The sequence below is a fragment of the Echiichthys vipera genome, assembly GCF_963691815.1.
Source record: "Echiichthys vipera genome assembly, chromosome: 19".
NCBI classification, from domain to species: Eukaryota; Metazoa; Chordata; class Actinopteri; order Perciformes; family Trachinidae; genus Echiichthys; species Echiichthys vipera.
In genome coordinates this window covers 5629713-5654664 of record NC_139844.1, presented here as the reverse complement: position 1 = coordinate 5654664, position 24952 = coordinate 5629713, and the positions used below count along the sequence as shown (strand labels likewise).

The 24952-nt window shown below is 41.9% G+C and overlaps 1 protein-coding gene and 1 pseudogene across 3 annotated transcripts in view; both read left to right on the top strand.

Moving 5' to 3' along the window:
• The window catches only part of vta1 (vesicle (multivesicular body) trafficking 1), a 64840-nt gene that overhangs the window by 23904 nt on the left and 15984 nt on the right, over positions 1-24952 (top strand). For both annotated transcript variants that reach the window (XM_083933748.1, XM_083933747.1), the window contains exons 3-5: positions 5824-5951; positions 10114-10189; positions 17262-17376. In XM_083933748.1, the coding sequence (XP_083789874.1) occupies positions 5824-5951; positions 10114-10189; positions 17262-17376 (319 nt within the window). The remainder of the gene's footprint in view (positions 1-5823; positions 5952-10113; positions 10190-17261; positions 17377-24952) is intronic.
• On the top strand, positions 11568-12258 carry LOC310961896 (exosome complex component RRP41-like; annotated as a pseudogene). The gene has a single exon. The product of its transcript is annotated as an exosome complex component RRP41-like (transcript).

The following is a 24952-nucleotide window of genomic DNA, read 5'->3' as shown; positions in this document are numbered from 1 at the left end:
ATATATCTGCAGGCTTTCAAAAGTTAGTTTTTAATTAACTGATGAAATATTAAACAGTTGAATAATGTTTAAACATGATGTACTGTACATTTAATTAAACAGAGCTTATTTATATATTTTAAGTTAAGGGTTAGCATATGGTACAGTGCCTATAGAAAGTCATGATACTCTTTTTAAATAGTCACTTTTTTAGTTTTACAGCCTGAAAGGATAAAACATACAAATTAATTATGAATGAATTAATTAATCATACTTTTACATTGTGCTTTACACATTTTGCATTACAACATTCAAGTGATTTTTTTTTTTTTCAAAAATATTGAAAATTAATAAAAAATAAAAAAACTGGACTAGAAGGGCTGGAAAAGTCCCCCGTGTCTGCGTGGGTTTTCTCCGGGTTCTCCGGCTTCCTCCCACAGTCCAAAGACATGCAGGTGTTTAGGTTCAGTGATGACTCTAAATTGCCCGTAGGTGTGAATGTGAGTGTGAATGGTTGTCTGCCTCTGTTTGTCTCTATGTGTCCTGTGATAGACGTCCAGCGTGTACCTCGCCTCAAGCCCGATGTCAGCTGGGATCTGCTCGAGTCCCGTGACCCTGTCAGGGACAAGCGGTTAAAGATGGATGAAATGACCTTTGCTTTAATTACAGCCATCAGTCTGTTTGGATATGGCTCTACCAGCTTTGTGCACCTAGACTTGGAAATACAGTATTTCCCCATTCTTCCTGCAGAACTGTTGGAGTTCAGTCAGATTCTGTGGTGAGAGTTGATGGACTGCACTCTTCAAGTCCATCCACAGATGTTCTGTAGGATTCAGGTCCGGGCTCTGACTGGGCCACTCTAGGACATTCACCTTCCCATCCTTTAGACACTGTGTTGTTTTTATGGAGGTGTGTTTTGGGTCGTTGTCATGCTGAAGGTCAACCACCTACCTTTCAAGTGTCTAACTGAGGGGCAAGGGTTTTCCTCAAGAATTTGGGTGGACTTGGCAGCATCCACTTTCCCTTTAGTCCTGACCAACTGCCCAGTCCCTGCTGAAGAGAAACAAGCCCACAACATAATGCTGCCACCACCAGGCTTCACTGTAGGTATGGTGTGCTGTGTTTGGTTTCTGCCAAACATGGCTCTTGGAGTTCAGCCCAAAAAGTTAAATTTTACCATAAAAACCTTTTGCCACATGGCATCGGAATCTTCAATTATTATTTTTTTTTTTTATGAGACTCACATTTTTTCATAAGATGCTTCTTTTCTTGCCACCGTGCCATACATGTAGAACTTGTGAAATTTCTGGTCACATGCACGGATCAACCAACCTCTGCCCCTTCAAGGTCACCAGAAATGTGCAGCTCTGTGAATTTCACCGCCTCCACCAGGAAGGAACGTCTGGATGACTGCCAATGCTTTCAGCACTGAGGTTCAGATCTTGCTGTGATTTAATTGATAAAAAGTCAACCGAAATAACTGCATTGTGATGATGATTTGTTAAAGATCTGAATTCATACTTTGTCAGGTCTGTCTGCAAGACCACAAGCAAACAACTTTTACAATTTGTTTTATGACAGTAATCCTCTTCCATGCGGCTGTCATTGTTTATAGTGCAGAACTTGAGAATGTGTTTGGAGTTGAGAGATGGCATCTCTACAGAGCTCTGCAGATGAAAAATGAAAAACAAATGAAAAGCTCAGTCGTTTTCAGACAGTAGCCGGCGGTTTCAGTGATTACAGTCCCGCCTGTTTTACTCCCCACACATGATTGGTCCACACTTCTGAGACTAACAAACCAAATCTTGTCCAGTTGACTACAGAATCTACATTCATATGCAGAATCTGATCATAGACATTAGGGATGCATGGCTGAACCTTAAATACTACACAGGGTGTGTCTTGCCAAGAAGCAGTAAGAGTCATAATAACTCCCCAATGACCCTAAAAGCTGTGTTTTCAGGGGCAACAGTTCCTGATGGAAAACTGATCCAAGGCGAGGGGACAGATCGACATTGATCGACCAGATTATGGACAACAGAGTCCTTTCCTGGAGACCAGACATGGAGGCTGATGGACCTGAGCCTCAAAGATTGGCATGGTTCCACTACTGGCAAGAATGTTTGCCAAATGGGAAGCAGGCAACGGTCGAGTATTGACTTTCTTGACCCCTGCCTACAGGAAGTGGTTTGATTGGATCCATGCACCTTTTAGACATCAAGTGTATTTGTAATGGGCCCTTCTTGAATTTGCCTTTCAGACCTTGATGGGTTTGAAAGTCTTCACAAAGGTTGAGTCATTTGAATCTGAGTTTTTCTTTCTGGTTACATTTCACTATCCGGTAAAAGCTTCCCCAGGTGCTTTTGGCAGCACACATGGAGAAGCCTGATTATTTAATCATGGCGTTTCTTTTCTGTCCTGACGGAGACCAGGCTAGCAACACGTCCTAAATGTCTTTCTCAGCGCAGCTCTCTGAAACGTGGGGATACCCTGAGGTTTTTTTTGTGTATGGTCTTTATGAACTGTTGCGGGTAGCTGTGACTCATCTCTACACACAAACCACAGCAACTCTCTCGCTCTCTCTCCCTGATGACCTGGCTCCTACAGTACGGTACATGTTGGACTCATTAATTCTATTTTCCGTCATCATCGCCGGCTCAATTCTCAGAGGCTTCGCTCTCAATGGGGCAGTGGAAAATTTCTCTTTTTCTTTTTTTTTAACAACTGTAAAACTCAGTTTGAATTTGCTGGAGGCTGGGAAACCTCCAGTAGCTACCAGTCAGATGCTGCTAAATATAGCCAGTCTGAAAATACATTTACATTTCTTTTAATCACCTCTCAATGAATTAATGGCTTTATTAATATTGAACTTACCAAGTAAGAGTGTTGGTAAATCTAATGCGCACCGATGTCTTTATTTAGCAGACAGCTATTAATGAGCAGGCACTAATGACGTCGCGCTGTCAGACTCTTTGCAGTGTTGCTGCTGTGATTCATGCTGTTAATTATTCAGTAACACCTGTTACTTTCTGTCCAACGTCTTTCCACTGTTTTCTATTTGGGCTGTTCACATTAAAACCGGAGACATGGCGTTTATATGGTTTCCCCTGCCCTGTGATTGTAGTTATACAGTAGTTAAGGTCAGTCCAATTTGTCCAGAATAATAAGAGCTGCAGGGTATTTTCCAAAGCAATGTGTTCTGCACTGCGTCCAGCGTTAAAAGCAGAGTTTAAAACATGATTCCAGCCTAATTTTGACACATTTTACACATAAAGTGGGTTCACCACACCACGCAGGAACAAACCCCTTTGGTGCCATTTAAACCTCAATTAATAACAATTAATTGAGCAGTGGAAAACTGAAAAGTTCATATCACATATAAGTGAACTAGTGAAATAACAAGCACTGTTTCTCCCCAAATTCTTTGATCTGTCATTGATGCTGTAAACGTAGTTGTCTACTTTACACTGCAGCCCTCTGTTATGAAAGCCTGAAGACCTGGGACTCAAATGCTAAATATTTCTCTCGAACATACTAAACTAAACTAACTAAGCAGCAATCGAGAGACGGTTTGGGGGAAAACCATCCTGTTGTGTTCACCTCCAAATGAAACAAACTTGTTGAGCGAAAAAAGTTTCCAGGGCCTCTAAAGACAATTTAGAAATTCCTGGTCAGCTACAGGATGAAATAAAAGCCTATGAAATAAAGAAATAAATGGACGTGCCCTTTTAAAGTTTGGTTGACAGTCAAATTGAAACTTCAGAGCGAGAATGAGAGACTGTTTTCACTGAAGTCTCTTTTGATCCAGACTCGCTGAATTCCCTGACCAGTTGTCCTTCATTCATTCTGCACTCAGCCCAGTGGTTTTACATTCCTCTACCACACACACACACACACACACACACACACACACACACACACACACACACACACACACACACACACACACACACACACACACACACACACACACACACACACACACACACACACACACACACACACACACACACACACACACACATCGATTAGGTTGGGGAACAGTGTGTCTATTCAGGCCGGTCAGGGTCCACCTGCTGGAGGGAACCAGCGTGTTTGCTTTTAGTGGTTTTACAAGAAACCTGAAGCACTGCTGGACGTCTTAATGGAGCGAGAGAGAACCAGAGAAGGAGAGAGGGCGGGAGTTAATGGAAAAGAGGAATTCCAGGCCCAGAAAATGCATGCAAAGAAAAGACGAACAGAGCGAGCTGGAGGCTCACTAGATGATGTCCTCTGGAGCGAAGACTTGTTCACTCGTGTTCAGATGTTTGGACACATTTTTATAAATGCTCTCAAAAAAAAAGTCTGTTTTCTTTTGAGACATGGGACTGTTTAGTGTCATGAAGGTGACGGTCAAGTTCAGGCAACTAAAGGCAACGGTTAAGTTTAGACGACAAAAGGTGATGGTTAAGTTTAGACGACAAAAGGTGACGTTAAGTTTAGACGACAAAAGGTGATGGTTAAGTTTAGACGACAAAAGGAGACGGTTAAGTTTAGAAAGAAGAAGGCGATGGTTGAGTTTAGGCAACAGAATGTGATGGTTAAGTTTAGACAACAAAAGGCGAAGGTTAAGTTCAGACAGAAGGTGACTATTAAGCTTAGACGACAAAAGGGGACGGTTAAGTTTAGACGACAAAAGGTGACGGTTAAGTTTAGTCGACAAAAGGCGATGGTTAAGTTTAGGCGACAAAAGGTGACGGTTAAGTTTGGACGACAAAAGGCGACGGTTAAGTTTAGACGACAAAAGGGGACGGTTAAGTGAAGACATGAAATGGCGACGGTTAAGTTTAGACAACAAAAGGTGACGGTTAAGTTAAGTTTAGATGACAAAAGGTGACTGTTAAGTTTAGACGACAAAAGGAGACGGTTAAGATTAGAAAGGAGAAGGTGACGGTTAGGTTTAGGCAACAGAATGCGACGGTTAAGTTTAGACGACATAAGGTGACGGTTAAGTTTAAACGACAAAAGGCGACTGTTAAGTCTAGACGACAGAAGGTGACAGTTAAGTTTAGACGACAAAAGGTGACAGTTTAGTTTAGACGACAGAAGGTGACGGTTAAGTTTAGACGACAAAAGGTGACTGTTAAGTTTAGACGATAAAAGGCGACTGTTAAGTTTAGACGACAGAAGGTGACGGTTAAGTTTAGACGACAAAAGGTGACTGTTAAGTTTAGACGATAAAAGGTGACTGTTAAGTTTAGACGACAGAAGGTGACGGTTAAGTTTAGACGACAAAAGGTGACGGTTAAGTTTAGACCCTAAAGGACTTGGTTCAGATCAGATAAAGGTGATGGTTTGTCTTAGTTCTTCCAGGACATGAACACCGGTCCTCCAGGTCAAAGTCCTGTGTTTTGGGGCCCGTACACCACCCTGACCCTCCTCCCTACGTGGATTTTGGTGCTCTGATACTACGTCACCTGATATCCTTCTTTGCTCCGGACCTCATTTCTACAGTAATAAATAGGTGGATCATTTTATGTAGGTATATGTATGAACAGTGAATGAGGACAGTGTGACCTCGCTGTTGTTTTCATACTCTTTGTGCAGAGAGCACTTAAGGAAGACGTGTCTCGATCACAATGTCTGTTTTGTCACTGCTGCTTATTGATGGAGTAAAGTGATTCCTGTGTTCACTCTCAAAGCATACTGATGTTTTGTCAGTAATGCATTCTCATTTTTAACAGCATATCATTTGTTTTATTTTTTAACATTCCCAGTCTCACTAAGAGTTCCCCGCAGTGCTTTTACCTGTGGATTAATTGATCTAATTAACTGTGATTAAGTGTGTGTGCGTTTGTTTTCCAGATGAAGAAGGAGCTGGGTGACAACGACTCCATCAGTCAGGAGGTGGTCGGCAACGCCCACATTGAAAACTACGCCTTAAAGATGTTCCTGTACGCAGACAACGAGGATCGATCAGGCCGATTCCACAAGTAAGGAACACATCTGAGGATTTATATCCTCTCCTCTTTCAAATTGTTAGTCCCCTCATTAACCATTCACAGACAAGTAGGCAGGTCCCAGTCTACCCGTCCGAGAGACTCAACACCCCTAATTTGCATGCGAGTCACATTAGCAGCCGTTTGTTTACCCTGCCGAAGAGTAGGGTCGTTTTTCTCCCCTGAGAGAAGCCTGGTTGCTGATTGGATATAACTCTAAGCAGGATGTGATGTGTGGTAGTACTTGAAGCCACAACAAGACGGCGAAGTTCAACGTTATGAACTTTGAACTCTCCAAGTAAATATTTATTTGCCTTTTCATACTGAATAACCCATATTATATACAGTATGTATATATCCTTCTCATATTGAAGTAATTGGATGAGTTGAACTAAAGGATTTTTTTCAGTTCATTCCCTCTCTTCCACTTATCATCCGGAATATGATGAGTGGAGCTTTTTAAGGGGTGTTTTCCTGACAGGAAATATCTGGGAATGAAATAAATGCTCACAGGCGAAAGAATTTTTATGTGTCTTTCATATGGTAACACTACATCATCCCTCCTATGTTTCTGCTTCTCCCCTCGATCCTTTCTCTTCAGTCATCTGAGGCGCTGAGTATACAGGGGCTTCTCACCGTAAAGGAAAATATATAAAGGATTTGTACAACTTTCACATATTCACAAACCTACAAATTGGCTCTGGAAAAGTGAGTAAATAAAACTTGATTTATGCAGCATCTTTTTAAACTCAGAGTTCAGCGTAGAGCCACTGCCCCTTCACGTCCAAAGGGGGCCAGTGGAGGTGCTTCAGGCATCTGATCGGGATGCCTCCAACTGGGAGAACGCCCCGGGGAAGACCCAGAACACACTGGAGGGATTATATATCTCGTCTGATTTGGGAATGTCTCGGCGGTTGGATAAACAGACGAAAATGGATGCATGGACCTTTGAAACACAGGTTACAAAGTGCTTTACATCAAAAAATACAGAAAAAGAAGCCACAAGGGAGCAAGAACGTGTTGTTAGGCGCTAAAGAGTGAAACTGGCGATACTCCACAGGAAAAAGAATGCCAAGCCCTCTTTTCTCTTTCTTTCTTTTTTATAACTTTAAATTTTATTGAAATTTTTCATCTCCACGTGAATTACATTCTACGCGTGGAGCGGCTGCAAAAATCAGATACAACTGAAAAGAGAACAAAAAGAAAGAAAGTACAACAGTCGTGGCTACATTCGTCCACGATTAGATGACACTGTACACAGATCCAAGAGAAAAGAAAAAAAACATTTCCCTTCATTCTACGTCTAGAAGTCATTCTGTCCATGTTCTGGACTTCTCTAATGATTTCTAACCATTCATTCAAAGATGGTGGCTCAGCCTTAAACCTGCTTCTTGTTATTGTTTTTTTACACGTGACCAGTAATAGTTTCATTAAATATCTGTCTTTGACCAGGACAAAGTGATTCAAGTTCCTAAGGTATATAACGTTACATTCTCAAGGTATTTCATAACCCAGGATTTCCTTAATTATGTTGTGTACATTTTGCCAAAATTTGAAGTGAAGTTTCTGACATGCCCAGAAAATGTGTTCATGATTCGCTTCCCCTTCCCCACATATACGCCAACATGCATGTTGGGAGCCTGTCTACTTTTTAATTTGGGAGTGATGAAGAAACTGGTCAGGGTTTTCCACCCGTATTCCCGCCATATTCTCGAATTTGTGGTTATGTGCTGTGCTTCACACATATTCTGCCACTCCTCTAAAGTCATGTTGATCTTCAATTCATTCTCCCACTTCTCCTTAATGTACAGAGTGGAGACATCTTCTGAGTCTCTTAAGTCTACTGGAACTGCCTTCAGTTTGGTTTCATTGTATGTCCTGATCATCACATCAAGTACACCATTCAGGTTTTTTTACACTTTGTATTTCCTTCATAAAATAGTCCCGCAGCTGTAGAAATCTAAAATGGTCTCTGTTTTCAAGGCCGTGGTCCGTTTTCAGCTGCTGGAAGCTCATTATGTGCCCTTTCTTCATTACACATTGCTGTGGGCCCTTTCTTACCCCAGTCCCGGAAGTTGTAATCATTTACACCTGACTTAAATCCATCATCATAAGCAAACCAGCTTAATTTTATATCTCTTTCTAATTTGTGTTGTCAAACTCTCTATTCTTAATATACAGGAGGCTGACATGTTTTATTTTCCAATAATATATCCACTCAGTAATAATCAAGAAACTGTGGTATTTGACATTAATCTCAATATCAGAATCTTATTTCATCCCTAGTAAGGACGTGGCTGTCGTGTTTGAGTACTTAACTGGACAGAAGCCGCCTGGGTCGATACCTTGGTCTGAGCGTAGCAGTCACAGATTAATTGTGCAGAGAGGTCAATAAACGTACAAGTCCAACATGCTACAAACTGCTTCCTTTCCCTCCATGTCAGCTCTGCGGCTCGTGGAGGATGAATGGATGCAGGCGACAGCTTGTTGCCCTGTTTGTGGTGTGAATAAGTTCTCAGAAGCTCTCTGTTCCAAGCAGGTACATGAAGCAGGAGTGGGTAATATTTCTGTTCCGCTGAAGGGGGAACACAAACAGCCTGCAGTTTTTATGAGAGGCAGTGGTCTGCTAACAGGATCAGGACTCAGGGACAACCACAGCAAACATATAAACACACACACACACACACACACATGTTAAGGCTGAGGTGAATGTTTATGGGAAACTGTGGTGGAATAAGAAACTTCCTCCGACATGTTGAGGCCACTGTTCAGTAACTCTCTCACACACACACATCGCTACAAGGAGGCCATTCATGTTACTTGTGTGTGTGCGTGTGCGTGTGTGTGCGTGTGTGTGCGCGTGTGTGCGCGTGTGCGCGTCAGTCATGATGGTGCCGGTAAATCTGGGCTGCGGCTGCTTCAAATCCAGGAAACCCAGAACTCCACTACGTAAACAAACGTATCAGATATCTCGTGTAACACACAGACTGTATAATAGAGATGGACGTTGTCGGTTTGTGGACGACCGTTTTGAAACCTCAAGTTTGGTATTTTGCCCGTCCGCATTTTTGAAACTGGACTGGACATATTTGGACAAGAGGGCGGAGCTGCTAAGTAGCTTCAGGCTGTTTATATCTGTTGTTTATATGGCGCTGTGCTAAGATAAATGCTAAGCTAAATGCTAAAGAAGGAAAATTACAGTTGTTTTTTTTAACTGTCTGACTCATCCTGTGGACTACTGGCTGATGAGCGAGGATCTCCGGTCGCTGGCGCTGTTTGCTGCAGTGACACAGCCGGTTGAAAATCAGTAGTTTCCCTAAAGTTACCAGCTAACACTCGTGCTGGCTTTGTTAGCAAGGTGAACCAAAAGATGATCAATATTTTTAATTTTTTCAGTTTGAAGCCTTGAGTTTGGCTGTACATCTGCCTGTACGGTACTGCAGTGCCACAGAGATGGTTGAAAATCAGCAGTTTCCCTCCAAGTTACCAGTTAGCTAACTAACGTTAGCTCGGTTATCAAGATGCAACATAACGCTGATGAAGACATTTTCAGCGTCCAAAATGTTCAAGAAGTGTGATAAAGTGAAAACACACACAAGCAACACCCAAATGTCCACAGTTGCCGTGGAGACACATTACTAAACCTCTATCCTGATTGACAGGTGGCCATGTAAAGCATCCCCTGCTTTATGGTCTATTCTAAATTTCACCATAATTTACTAAATGAACATTACCCTGTATAGAAGAAGACTTGAGACTGAGACCATAATCACATTAGGAAAATGTTTACTGAGGGAATAAATCAAGTGAGAAGTTTAGGCTCATTTTCTCATTGACTTCTATACAATCACACTGAGATGTATGAAATAATGGGAATCACATCAGGGCAGCAGCCACCTCTTTGTGCAGTTTATCTGTACAGCGACTGTTTCCAGTGTGCTCTGCTAGTTTGGTGTTTCACCCGAACACTGTGTTTTTGTTGGACGTGGGGAGAGGGAAAGTCAATGCCTCAATCAAACACTGAACTAATATTTTTGCATGTTTCTCCTCCCTCTCTCCCGCTTTCATTCTTTTCCACCTCTTTACCTCCGTCCCCCTGCCTTCCTCCCTCTTACCTCCGCTCTCTCTTGCTTCCTGTCCTCCTTTCTTCCTCCAGGAACATGATCAAGTCTTTCTACTCAGCCAGTCTGCTGCTGGACGTCTTGTCTGTGTTCGGGGAGTTGTCAGAGGAGGTAAGATAAAGGTTTGGTCACTGCAAACTGTTTGTATACTCTCTTAAGTGACGATAATCAACCAAACCAGATTACTGGAGGCAGTCGGGATCATGCAGGAAGTCAGATCATTTGTTAAAGCGTCCAGCCGGCTTTATTTAATCCACAAATTCCCCGAAGAGACCAGAACCAACCAAACATTCATCTTGTTTACAAGTGTTGTCTGTGTTGTCACAGATAATGATAATGCATCTGTGCCTTTAAACAAAGAATGTGGATCCTCTCATGGAGCGTTCAGGTGCTTCTCATCTGTTAATAAACCAATTTAAACTGGGCTGATATAAAAGGCTCCGGTAAGACATAAATAAATACACCAATGTCGCCTGAGGGGTGTTCTACGAAGCGTGCTGAACATACCCAGGGTTTCTTTGGATAACCCGGATCGACAAAAACGAAACTGGTAATCAGAGTTAAATGGAACCACAAAGCTCACTTAAGAGTTAATTTGTCAAGCCAGGATTTCTGCTTTAGTTTCAATGCGCGTTCTCATAAAAAGGGCCTGTATCGCGTCATTTGACTCACCCCGGCTCAAGGGCCGTATATTTCACTCAAGAGGAGCAGATAAATATAATCATTATAAAGGCGTGCTGGCAAAAAAAAAATAGCAGGGGGAGAGTGAGGGGGGAACAAGTACCCTAAAGCACGGGGCACGGCACGGACGGACAGTGTGCGTGCGCCCTAAGATACCAGGTCTGGTTGAAAGCATAAGTTACCATGGTGATACACCGACGCTAAAAGAAAGCGACTTTCGTGACACAGCTGACCCACTAATCCAGCTCTGTAGTACCCCACTGGACAAGTTTGAAAATCATTAATAATCCACGAGTCATTCATAACAAACTGCTAATTTTAGATCCTCGTGGGGATGCACATGTTCCCAAAGATTCCAAACACGTCATGCAAAAACATTTAGAATATTTCTGTTTTTGGGGAAAGTGTATTCAAAACAAAACGAGGAGTTTAGTGTTTGAACATTTCATGTAAACATCACAGAGCTTCAGTAAGGATGCAGAATGTATGAATACATATATTAGAACTACATTTTGTCCAAGATCGAGTAAGAAAATCATGTTGCTTCCTGTAATAAAGCTGATTCTCATTTTCTTTATATTTTGTATACTTTTCATTATTAAGCTGATGAACAGCTGCAAAGTATCTTAATGAATGAAGTTAGTGTTGAGGCCTGCAGTTATTACACAGATGAAGTAAACACTGACAGTTTGTTCATCAAGATTCAAGATTAACTTCACTTCATACAAGATGGGGAATTACTCTCGAGCCACTCATGCTGCATAAAAGAAAAAAACACACCATAAAACCATAAAAAGCAACATGATACATGGCGAGCCTGGAGCTGCTGTCTGACCAGGGATACCATTTAGATGAAAGACAAGCCACCACGCTGCATAAAGTTCAGGCCCGTATGGGTGTGTTCTCTCAGGCAGATGGATCTGCGTATTAAAGCAAGGAAACACGAAGGCTCTGGCTGTGGTTTACGGTCCACATGTAATACGATGTTCGCTCAGCCGGATTTGTCATGATCGAGCTGTTATCAACTGTCAGTACAGCGTGGCCACATTCAGCATGGCGGAGAGGAAGAGGAGACCACACTGGGACCGTCTACCTCAAACAGACATTTAAGCTCCTGTGATGACCCAGCTCTACCCTCGCTCTCAAATAGACATCTACGTCAAGATTCTGCAGTCAGACGGAGGGAACTACATCGTGTGTGAATGCTGCTACTCATCCCCATGCGGGACTACGCGTGTGCCTGCACAGCGGGGTTGCGCTGCTCCCCCGGGGCAGACATATCTCTCTGCTGCAGATGGACACCAGACTACATCATGATCATTTCGAAGCTTTGATCGAAGCTGCCATGACAGCTTGTGAAGGTGTGAGCAAGGCTGGATGAGGTGGTGCGACAACATCTCTGCTCTCTGGAAAGTGATGCAGGAAGGAAGGGTGAACATCTAGACTGTGGTTTTGGTTGCAGACTGGAAAGTTTTATTGGACTGATCAGAGAGGAATGATTGTAGAACTTTGGAGTGAATGTTTTTTTTTATGTATTCATGACAATTAGACTTTTGTACAGTAAACGTGTGGTGAAGCTGAAAAGAAATATGTCAACATGGTGCCACGCAGTTGTTCAGCTAAACATTTCTAATATAAGATAAACATCAGTGCAGTGATAACAATAACAGTCCAAAAACTCAAATCACCGACATCAACCCGGAGCTATTCTGGCTTTTATCTGCCGCTGTTTAACAGCTTATTAGATGCAGCAATAAAGGAGTTTTTGAATGTGTTCAGTCTGCAGAGAGGAACCGTAAACCACGGACCAGAGTTCAGCAGCTCAGACGGTCATCCCGGTCACCTCACAGGAGCCTGTTCATAAATACTCTGCATGCATCAGTGTGAATCAATGGGAACAGTCTATTTGTGACTGTACCTGCACACTGAAACACTGAAGATATCGCAAAATACATAAATGGTGTTGCATAATTGAATATCGTTCTGTAATTGTGGTCCACCAATATTGTGCTGAACGAAGTCTCACACACAAACACACACACACACACACACACACACACACACACACACACACACACACACACACACACACACACACACACACACACACACACACACACACACACACACACACACACACACACACACACACACACACACACACACACACACACTCTCGATCTCCATGTGAATGTGTGACACACAGCAGGAGTTTCTCTCTCTTGTGTCTCTGTCGCCCAGGAGCCATTAAAGCATCAACAGGGCACTGTGGTCCAGTCAGGGAGTCCTCCAGCAGACAATGAGTCCTCAGAGAGACACAGACAGGCAGCAGCGATTGAGTTTCAGCCAGTAAAAAGAGTCTGAGATCAGGTGGATCAGGTGTGACTGAACACTGCGGTCCATCAGGAACTCTGATTCTCACTGACGCCCAGAGACACACACAGTTCACCCTACTGAAAGTGCTGTGAATGTTGTTATATGGTGATGTCATATCTGATATAACAGAGAAAAGCAGATCTGCATATTTGAGAGTGAAAATATAATTTTGTGATATTTTTTCATGAAAAATCCCTTTTGCTGATGAACAGATGATCAGAACAGTTGGTGATTATATTTCTGTGGAGGTGGTTTCCTTTCACTTGTCGTCCCTCTGTAGAAAACTGTCTCCAAACATCATGTTTGGTTGTTTATAGGACAATAACATCTCATTTAATGTGATGAACAAGTGACATAATAAGTTTACTGAATACTGTTCTGGATACTAATATGGTATCAAATGGTTAACCATAGTTGGATGGTGCTGGAAAAGACAAATGCACCTTGAAATGCTTAAAAAGTGCTTGAATATGACTTTGGAAAAGGATGCTGTCACACCATCCTCGTCTCATAAAGTCACCAGCTGCATGCTCTCTGAGAAATTACGTTTACAAACAACCAAACTGTTTCTTAACTGCTTTTAAAAAGCACCTTCCAGCTCTGTTTCATTTCTGACCGACTCGCTCGCTAGCTTGTTGTGCTAAATAAACTACGGTGTACTAGAACTAAACGTTATCTCAAGGTAGAACAATATATTGACTGTCCTGATGTACAAGAACACTGTTGTTCCTTCATGTGAACTGTAGAGACGTGGAGCTCCACAGTGGGACAGTTGCATCAGTACTGGGAATTTTAATCCTCCTCCTTCACGATACTCCGCCAACAAAAAGGCTCTTAGATTCATATTGCCATCGTTTTGTTCTCCCTCTCTCTGCTATTTCATAATTATTACTCAAGAAATGTGATGTTATTACCTTTAGAATATCTCCTAACAACAGTAACGTCAATGTAAAGTCAATTCCGTCAACAACGCTGCGTCTGGGTTCGCCTCTTTCTCCACCGTCATCCTCTGGTGGATGTATTCTCTAACATCTATGCAACATTAAGGAGCTACTGTATGTGTGTACTGTATGTATGTATGTATGTGAGCAGTGACAACTACACCATTTGATCTGTTCTCATATGTAAAGGGGGCATGAATAAAAAGCCCTGCAGAGGATCTCAGGAACAGGTGTTTCAGTCGTATCTGCACTGTCTCATCACTGAATCTCTGCAGACAAAGGCAGCAGAGACCATCCGTCTTACTGTGATTATCGCTGTCCACAATGAGTCAGTGAGCCCTGACAGGGACCGTGTCAGACTATAGGAGTTTATGGTCCACTCACACTGCAGAGAATAGGTATTTATGTCCATCTCTTTACAGGAGCCTGTAGATAACCTGAGGAAAGGCTGTAGGTGGCTTAAATGATACAACTGATAAATAACAGCTCACCATCACAAGGAATGTCATATCTTAAAGCTTGACTGTCTTGATTGTTACAAATGTGTTTAAAGATTGTGGGTCAGATAAAATTTTCAAACTGCATATACTTCGGGGATGTTGTGTCTAGCTGGTGGCATTTCTGGCGCATATCACATTTCAGGAGCTTTTGCCACCAAATAGAAGATTTAAAATCCCACAGGTCAGACTTAAAATAATCCAATCCAGTTAGGTCATAAACCTTGACTGATATCAGACAGAACTGTCAGCTGGTTACACTCATGGATGTATAAAAGAACTGGATACAGTGTTGTGCGTGGAGCCACGTTCATTCCTATGAAAAAAAAAGTTCTGGTGTAAAAAATCCCTTATGCTGATGAACAGATGATCAGAACAGTTGGTGATTATATTTCTGTGGAGTTAGTTTTCCTGTCAAATTTTCATTAATCTGTAGTAAACTGTCTCCAACAAACTGGTTGTTTATAGGACAATAACATCTCAGTTAATGTGATGAACAAGTGCAATAATATGTTTACTGAATACTGAGGTTTGTTCTGGATACAAATATGGATCTTACCAAAGCTGGAAGGTGAAACGTGCTTGGATTTGGCTTTGTTAAAGGTGCAGGAACCCTGAGTAAATTCTGGATTTACAGAATCCATAACCCTCTCTGGAGACTGCAGGGGAACCTCCCTGTCTTGTTAGTTCATGAAATATCTTCACAGTGAGTCACATTTCTTCTGACTTTAGAAATGGAGTCATTAAAGTTCTTGTGTTTCCGTGGCGTGGTGTAATCTGGCCGCAGTGTTGTTCTAGTGATTAGAGAGGTCTACCTTTAGTCACTGTGTTTTACGGTAAAGACTGAGGCGTTCCTCAGAAAGACCTCAGCCCTCCTGTCTGCTGCTGTTGTTGGTGAAAACATGGCACTTATCTGGCAGAAGCAGGACTTTCTCCATTCATTCTTATCAGCTTCATGTCCGTGGAAACCTGCTGCCTCCTTTCAAACATCCTGCCTCTCGTGTACCTTTAACCCATTAACCCGATCACTGCCCCACTTCACTGAGTTGATTATCAGCTGGGACAGTTTTCACCTCTACCCCTGCGCGATGAATATTAAAGGTTGATTATGGAGAATGAGCAGAACTCCGCCATCTAGTGTCTTAAGATCCTCGTCGCAATAAAAAATAATTCCAGCAATCGGGTTGCCAGGTTCGTTGCCCAGTAGCCTACAGGAGACCGGAGTCTGTTTGAGCCAGTTTGAACCCAAATCGCACCTTAAAAACAAGTATTGCATTGGGAGTTTGAATGACAGTTACCTTTAGCCGTTAGCATTAGCCGTTACAGCTAAGTAAAGATGAAAGTGGTCTTAGCGATCAAGAAGAAACGTAGCCATTTCTGCATGCGTTTTAAAGGCTCTCTCCTTTTCTCCCCTTTCGTTCAGTTTCTCTCCTTTCTTTCAGTCCATGGAGTAAATGCTTGGCCTATATTGACTCTGGTTTTTGCCCGTCTCCGCTAACTCAGCTGCTGGGACAAATAACGCCCCTTCACCGAGGCTCCGAAGCAGCTGCAGGATTGGCAAACTCCATTTCACCCAGTGCCAGCCTACAGTAGCTGCACCCAACAACAGACAACCAGCAATGCCCAACGCTATTGGCTGCTACAAAGAAAACAAAACAGTATAGAAAGTCATTGTCAAACCCGTCAATTTGAAAAAGAAATACTAATTCAGACTAATTATATTTTTTTATGGAAAAAGCAATACTCTAATTCTGTACCCCGTATTATTATTATAATAATTTTTTTTTTTTTAAATATATCTTTTAATTAAGATTCTACATATTCAACCTTTAATGTTCCCAACAAATAATACTTTCTCTTGCAAACCCAAGCGACTTAGTCACCAGTAAGGCCTTTACACACCTGGGGCACGACAAAGAAATGACATGAAAATGCAAATATTCATACGGTTGATGTGAAACGTCAAATCTATATTGAGTTGCATTGGAAACAGCAAAATGGAACAAGACTATGATGATAGTAAAACAGGAGATTGAAACTTTTGCTGAATCGATCTGACATAGCGAACGTTTAACTCACATGACTGATGCTGTTTCCTCTTCACAGATATTCTCATAACGTGTCTTTGTCTCCGGACAACGTGAAACATGGACAACACAAGCTGACAATAAAACTATTAGGACTAATTTCCAAAGACCTTTCTGTATTTTTATCCCGTGGATTGTTATGTGTTTCACCTTGTCAACCTCTTCTTCTGCTCTGTTTACTGTACGATTACAGCCTGGTCTTTTCACTCCGAACCAGTGAATGGAAACCTCACTCACATTTCTTTTAGGGGACATTTTGCATACAATGGTGTCAACTGTTGAATGGAATCACAGCCGCTGACTGAGTTTGCTTCTCAGAGTTTTATTTAGAGACTTTATGGTGTGCAAGAACTGACGATGTGCTGCTGTGCACTTGATTTGTTTTTCAAAGAAGTTGCTTTGGAATTGTTATGTGAATATGATGCAAAGAGAGCTTTGGTATCAGTATCTGCAACTGGAGGAGTGGATCTGTGCATCTCTATTCCCCTGCTGCTACAGATAAATACAAATCTGAACTTCCACCTGCATGTTATCACCCTTAATATCCCTGCAGACTGCCGCACAACACGACTAATAACCACTTTTTGTGTCTCTCGACCAGAACATCCAGCACAGGAAGTACGCCCGCTGGAAGGCCACCTACATCCACAACTGCCTGAAGAACGGTGAGACGCCTCAGGCCGGGCCCATCGGCATGGAAGGGGACGAGGAAGCAGGTGGGACACACTGATACGGCACTGTAGGAGACACAAACACACACAGAGACACAGGGCAAGCTCTTTAAAGACCACGGAGGCCAACTTCCTCTGGTTTTCTCTCTACGTGCGTGTGCGTGTGCCCTGATATTTATTTTTATTCAGCCTCTCTTTACTCTGCGGTTGAACTCAAGCTTTGGGTAAACCGCAGAATCCTGCTCATTTCTCTGTGTGTGTGTGTGTGTGTGTGTGTGTGTGTGTGTGTGTGTGTGTGTGTGTGTGTGTGTGTGTGTGTGTGTGTGTGTGTGTGTGTGTGTGTGTGTGTGTGTGTGTGTGTGTGTGTGTGTGTGTGTGTGTGTGTGTGTGTGTGTGTGTGTGTGTGTGTGTGTGTGTGTGTGTGTGTGTGTGTGTGTGTGTGTGGGCTCTGTATTGTGTGCCTTATCAGGTCTGAGACTGTAGGAAAGTAGAAAGTGCGGACTTCAGGAGATCATAAGAGTGCAGAGAGGAGATTAGTCATGTAACGTCTGAAATAAGAATGAAATGATTACAGTTTGAATAAAACATCTGTGTGTGTGTGCGCGTGCATGTGCGTTCGCATGTGTGCGTGTGTGCGAGATTGACCTGATGTTTATTTTTATGATTCTCTGTTTGCCTTCATATGCAGCGTGGATCAACTCCCTGACCTTTTATCACATTGAAAAGCTTGGGCTTCTAATTCCAGACCTCCACCATAAAACATAACCTTTAAAAGAAAGAAAAGCTCTGGAAAACACCAGCAGATCCCCACCAGATTGACTGAATAAATTGGACAACAAACATGGCCCCTGCAGCCTTTAAAGTTCATCGTCTTGTGAGAAACATGCCGTGGGAAAAAACACAGGGCAGGAATCAAACCTTTTTTGTTTGGCTACCGCCGCAGGGGCTGTTTCTTCCTTCAATTCACCGTTTTAGCAGTACACGAGAGATTTGCACTAAATTAGGACTCTGAAAATGATGGTTTTCTGCTCGAGTGGTCCAAATACAGATTGTCCTCAAAGCTCACCAGCACTTGTCTTTTGGCAGGTGGTAATTCAGTTTGATGTGTGACTTTGGGTTCAACCTAAGTCCACACGGAGCTGGTCATTCCTGTGGCAGCTCTAATCTTCCTTTACAGAGCACAGCTGAGTATCAACACATACTTTTACCTGCTGTCCGTAAACTGTAAAAAATAATGGGCATAGCTTTCTTTCTCTCTAATGCCCAGCAGGGGGAGACTCCACGTAAAGCTGCATTCTCTCTAATGTCCAGCAGGAGGAGACTCCACTTAAAGCTGCATTCTCTCTAATGTCCAGCAGGGGGAGAATCCACTTAAAGCTGCATTCTCTCTAATGTCCAGCAGGAGGAGAATCCACTTAAAGCTGCATTCTCTCTAATGTTCAGCAGGGGGAGACTCCACTGGCTCCATAAAGAAGTGGGATTGTATAGAAGTCAATGAGAAAATGAGCCTAAACTTCTTGATTTCTTCACTCATTAAACATTTTCCTAATGAGTTCATGTCTCAGTCTCTAGTTTCATGTCTTCTTGAATAGAGCATGATGTTTATTTAGTAAATGATGGCCCCAGTTAGAGTCAAACAGACCATAAAGCAGGGGATGCTTTAGGGCGGGGCAACACAGCCACCTGTCAATCAGGATAGAGGTTTAGTAATGTGTATCCACGGCAACTGTGGACATTAAAATAGAACCAGAGAACTTGTTTTTGGATGTTGTCTGTGTTAAAGCCTCAGGACTTTGACCCTCTCTCGGTGTGTTCTCACAAGGGGAACTGCTGATTTATCAACTGACTCTGTGTCACTGCAGTACGTCCCTCTTTAGCACTCCTCCCTAGCTCCGCCTGCTTACCTAAATATGTTCCCTTCTGACCCAGCTGTTTTCCGTTGGCGTCTTCTCAGATCTTCTCATAACATGTCTTCTTCTTCAACAGCATGAAACATGGACAACACTATCTCACATGAAAGAACTATTAAAACTTATTCCTGAAGACCTCTCTGCATTTTTTCTCGCTGATGTTTAGATGTTTCCTTTAATCGACCTCTTTTTCTTCTTCTGCTGTGTTTACTGCAGGATTACAGCCTCGTCTCTTCACTCCGAAACAGTCGATGCAACATTTCAAACGTTTGCCTAAAATGGTCTTGCCAGTCGAATGGAAACACGGCTGTAGACTGAGTTGCTTCTAATTTTAAAGAGTTTTTGTTTGAGACTTTATGGCGTGCAAGAAGCCTTTAACTTGACAGTTACTGAACCATTTAGCGGTAATACTTTATTTTATTTGAGTTCTTGTACAATCTTCCTTTTAAGGCATCATTGACTCTGATGATGCAGAAAAACATATTTTTATGCTTTGAAGTTAAAGTATTGTTTTGTTTCTGTACCAAAGTGTTCAGCGTTTGATTCCCGTTGTTTGAGCTGAAGTTCTCAGGTTTCATGAGGTGTTATGCATTTAGATAATAAAGTGCCTGAGAGGACAGACTCTCCTGGACGGTACTCCCCTGGTTCCCATTATGAAGAGAATCTCCAAGACTGGAGGACATGTTGTCCTGTATTCATCCCTCACATGAGTCTCTGAGGAGGAGTTGGTGACAGTGAGACAGTGAAGCTGCTTGAGCGCAGCACTCCGTCTAATGAACGGTGTCATAATTCGGATCACTCTGGTGACTTCAGCTATGAGCAAAATTTATACTGGGACTCATGGGGCTCTGTAGCATCTGGACTCATTTTCAGAGTTGCACTTGGAGGGCTCGCAGTTGCGTCAGGTTTCCCCAGAGACGTCCACTCAGGAATGCATGTTGACATGAACACCTATGTGCTCTCAGACTCTCCGCTCCCTGCAGGGAAACGTATTTTTCATGTCAGAGAAGTGATGTTGACCAATTCACTCACTGAAATAAAGTCCATCTGCTCGTCAACGCCCACCCGCTACACACACACAAAAAAAAGTCGGAGTGTTTGACCCAAACGTGGCCCGCTCGCCCATGACGTCCACTGGGGGCGGGCTGCGCGTGCGCAAACAGGAGACACACCGAGGATGTAACCGCGTTGTTCCCCTCTTTTATTCTTTTCCCCTTATGTCTCTCACACACACTCCTTACCAGTGTGCACTGGGGTCTCTGTGTCAGTGATGACATCATGATAGCTTATTCCCACTGATAGAGAGCCCCGCCAGCACACAGCTAATATCACCCACCCTGTGTGTGATGTGTGTGTGTGTGTGTGTGTGTGTGTGTGTGTGTGTGTGTGTGTGTGTGTGTGTGTGTGTGTGTGTGTGTGTGTGTGTGTGTGTGTGTGTGTGTGTGTGTGTGTGTGTGTGTGTGTGTGTGTGTGTGTGTGTGTGTGTGTGTGTGTGTGTGTGTGTGTGTGTGTGTGTGTGTGTGTGTGTGTGTGTGTATCAGGATTTTATCAGTGTTTCAACACTTGAAGAGTGTGTTTCTGTCAGAAGCATCAGCAGCCCAGATGTTTGTTGTGTGTGTCTGTGTGTGAGACAGAGAGAGAAGCATTCCTTCCTGACGTGATCATTCTACATGTTCCACTGTTTCTGTCCTGTAGACGCAACATAATTCTGTTTGCAGAGGGAAAACTAGATTTTGTCCGCTGTAAAAAAAAAACAAAACATTACAGCTTGCCGTGGGGTGCTGACGTTTCACACTATAGTGGCAAAGTGCGCAACTGTCAACGTATTTTCGAAACATGACGAGACAGGAAGAGGTTTGACTGTAGTGACCAGAGGACCTGGGTACAATTCAGGGGAGTTGGGTGGGCGTGGCCTCCAGGACGTTTATATTCATTGTCAATAGTAAAAACTAGAAAAATCAAATGTTCCAGAAGATGGTGTGTCATGCAACAGTATGTAAATCTGTTTTATTTTATTCACATCTGTCTGCATGGCATGCGTGTCACATCACTCCTTCTCCGTGCGGACTTTGTAAAACGCTTTGTTTAGATCTCGTTATGGACCAATGATCCACAGCTCTTTCCTCTCAGTACCTGCAGGACGTTTGTGCTTTAAGGCTGGACGTCATTCTTTCCCAGGACACCAGGCTCAGGCTCAGGTTACTTTATTGATACCCAATGGTTAACTAGATTCACAGTCGAGAGTCGAAACCTCACAATTTGAATGATCAAAACAAAACATAAATATTAGAATCGACAGAAAGTGCTGCAATCCATGAAAGAAAAACAAATACATAAATAGTTAAAAACTCCAAGAGCAAATTTCCTACAGATATAGGTTAAAAAATTAAATAAATAAAAACAGTTCAGTAAAATGAAGATAAAACAATGAGATAAAAATCAATCAATCTATAAATAAAAAAATCCATGCTCCAAGGTGACTTGTGCAGTTTGGTGCAGCTATAGCTTGTTTTCTAGTGTGATTGCAGCTGGAGCAAAGCTGTTTCTTTAACATTTAGTAGTTTGGGACTAAAAAAAGCTACAAAAACCTCCAGGCTCCATGTCAGCGATGATCTACGCCAATATGCATAGCTGTTTATCTCTTTGCGGCACTGTACATGGCAAAAAAACAAACTACAGCAGCCATAATTCATGTAGGCGACAGACACAAAATAATAAATAAATAATTTCCAAAAAAAAAATTGTTTCAAAACTATCATTATTGAATGTTTTATTAACTGATAACCAATTAAACTGTTTAGTCTAATTGTGTGTGTGTGGGGGGGGGGGTCTGAAAGAGAAATTGTATTCAGCTGAACAACAAAAAGGTTAATTTTGTGTAGCACTGCACTCAAGGAAACTAGATTACAGATTATTAATATTAATCAGCATTAAAGATCTACTGATATTTATTAAGACATGTACAAATAGTCTGCTTGGAACAATTAATTGTGTCTGATGTGTGGTACAATTTTCACATTAAAATCCTTAAAAAGGCATGTCTGAATATGTAAACTCATCCTCAGTGTGTGTGCACTGGTGCCTTCAAGTTTCTGTATCACACTTGTTTGAGGTGCAAATTCACCAGGATTGACTTCCAAACTAGCTCGGATAAATGTGAAAACAGCACAGACGTCGTTCTGCTCATGAAACTCAAACCTCCATCTGAAGCAACAAGAAGAAAAACGTAATCATTATCAGATTAATTGATACTGAAAAAAAACTTTAGTTGCAACCTCAAACTTATTCTCTGACTCTGACACTGCGTTTTGACCAAAATGCTTGATTTTAATACATTCTTATTTTATACATTCTTATTTATCGAGTGAGTGTCAGGACTTCTTGTACCTGGCCTTTCAAATTAAAAGCCCTCCGGCCTTTTAGGCCTAATGCTAGCCGCCAGTCACATAGATTTTCCCTTAATTTTGACAAGACATGTTTTTTTTGTTTTGTTTTTTCCCCGCAACCGATGGACTAATGAATTTTTTGTTAGCTGATGATTTTTTGGTCGACTATTTGGGGGCAGCCCTCATATTTGAGAGTGAAAACAATTTTAGTGTCATTTTTGCATGAAAAATCACTTTTGACCATGAACAGATGATCATAGTAGTTGTTTTAATTATTCAGACTCTCTGGACACCCACATGCTGCAGAACAGGGCGTAAAAATAGACCTTATTTAATCATCTGGACACTCTCTGGGGGACTCTACAGGTCAAGATTCCATCTTTCCATTTCATGTTGTCAGCTGGACGCTGCAGTGATATGAACCAGGGTTAATTAACCACACACACGCGCGCGCACACGCACGTATATGGCAGTGGTACAGAAAGAGCATTGTCTTCCAGCTGCTGCAGTCTGACTTTCCATTGGCTGTGAGGGGGGACGTCGGGAGCGAGAGGAAAGGAATGATGGGGGGGGGGGGGGGGGGAAGAAAACTACTTCCAGTCCTGAGCTGTAAAAATATAAAGAATGTGGCCCAGTTGTCAGAAGAAAACGTACTGAAAGGGTTGTGAAATCCTGCCAGCGTTAAAGTCAGATCCAGACGCAGAATACAGAGACAGACAGCAAGTTTTTTTTCATAAACACTAGGGCTTTCAATACATTCAGAGATTTAATATTAATTGCACATTTTTAATACTCTTATTAACATGGGGGTGGACAAATATGTTTGCTTTATTGCAACAATCTAAAAGAAGGACAGATACTGTCCAGAATCACCTCAACAAATCTGTTGAAAGGGCAGATTGACCTAAATGTAACATTTATTTTAATAAACTTTATTTATATAGCCGTTTTCATACATGAAATGCAGCCCAAAGAAATTACATGCACCACTAAAAATAGACACATAGAACATCAAGACAGGAATATATGTGCCGAAATTACCAAAATAAGATGAAAGATAAAACCCACAAGTAAAATAAAACTAAATGAGAATAGAATACATGGAATGCATCTTCATGGATAAGACCCACTTGATAATATTAGGATAAAAGATAAAATAAGGATTAAAAAAGTCAACTCATCCCCTTTATGGGTCCAACCCACATATCTATAAAAAAATTCTGAAGCAAGAACTCGGTTAAAATTGAGCAGAGTAAGTTACAGGCTAAAGTGAAGAGATACGTTTTAAGCTTTCTTTTAAAAATATTTAGCAAGCTGTCCTCCCTGATATCTATAGGTCGTACATTACTTAGGAAAACTTCCCAAATGTAGTGAAACTATCCAGCGTCAGCTGTTCTGCTGTAACGTACTCCGGTGGTAACTCACTTAACATAAACGCAGATAACTTTGGTCTTTGCCCAGAGAAACATCTGACCTTCAAAAGCCCGTCTTTATTCTTTTCTTCCCCAGGAGGTTTGTTTCTCTGTTATCCACAGAATGTTTACTTATTTCACAAACTACGGGGCGGGCCGAGGGTCATACTAAAAACAGGGGCGTACAGAGGGATCTGGTTAGCGCATCATTATCGCGTTCACTTGGAAAGCCCTAATAAAAACCTTTAAATGTAGTCGCTCATTGCAGCTCATTGGCCATGCTGTAACTGAATAATAATTTATTTATACTGTTGTTCACTTTATAACTGTAATGATGATGTGACTGAATAGTCTGTGAATGCTCATGTGTAATCATGTGTAGAGCTGCAACGAAGAAATTAATCACCAACTATTTTGATAGTCAGTTTGAGTCAATGTTTTAAGAAAAAAATCCTAATTTTTCTGATTTCAGTTTTTTCAATGTGAATATTTCCTAGTGTCTTTCTTTCCTCTATGAAAGTACAAATATCTTTGACACATTTGAGGACGTCATCTTGGACTTTGGGGAACATTTGTCTCACTTTTAGAGAACAAACAACTGATCCATTCATGAAGAAATGAATCGACATTGAATACAATCGTAAGTTTCAGCCCTGGTCATGTGACGAGACTTTTCAGGCAGCACTTTACAGCTCAGGCGGCAGCCTAAGTAACACACACCTGCCGCCTGATCTAACGTCTTTTAAAAAAAATATATATATATTTAATAAAAATATATGAGCGATATTCGCCGCTTTACTCCATCCAGTTTTTATTACTTCACAGTGGGACAGATTCACAGACATAAAAGGCACTTTGTTTTCTGCTGTTTGTACTCGGCTGGAGTATGGACTGCGTTACCATCACGTTCACA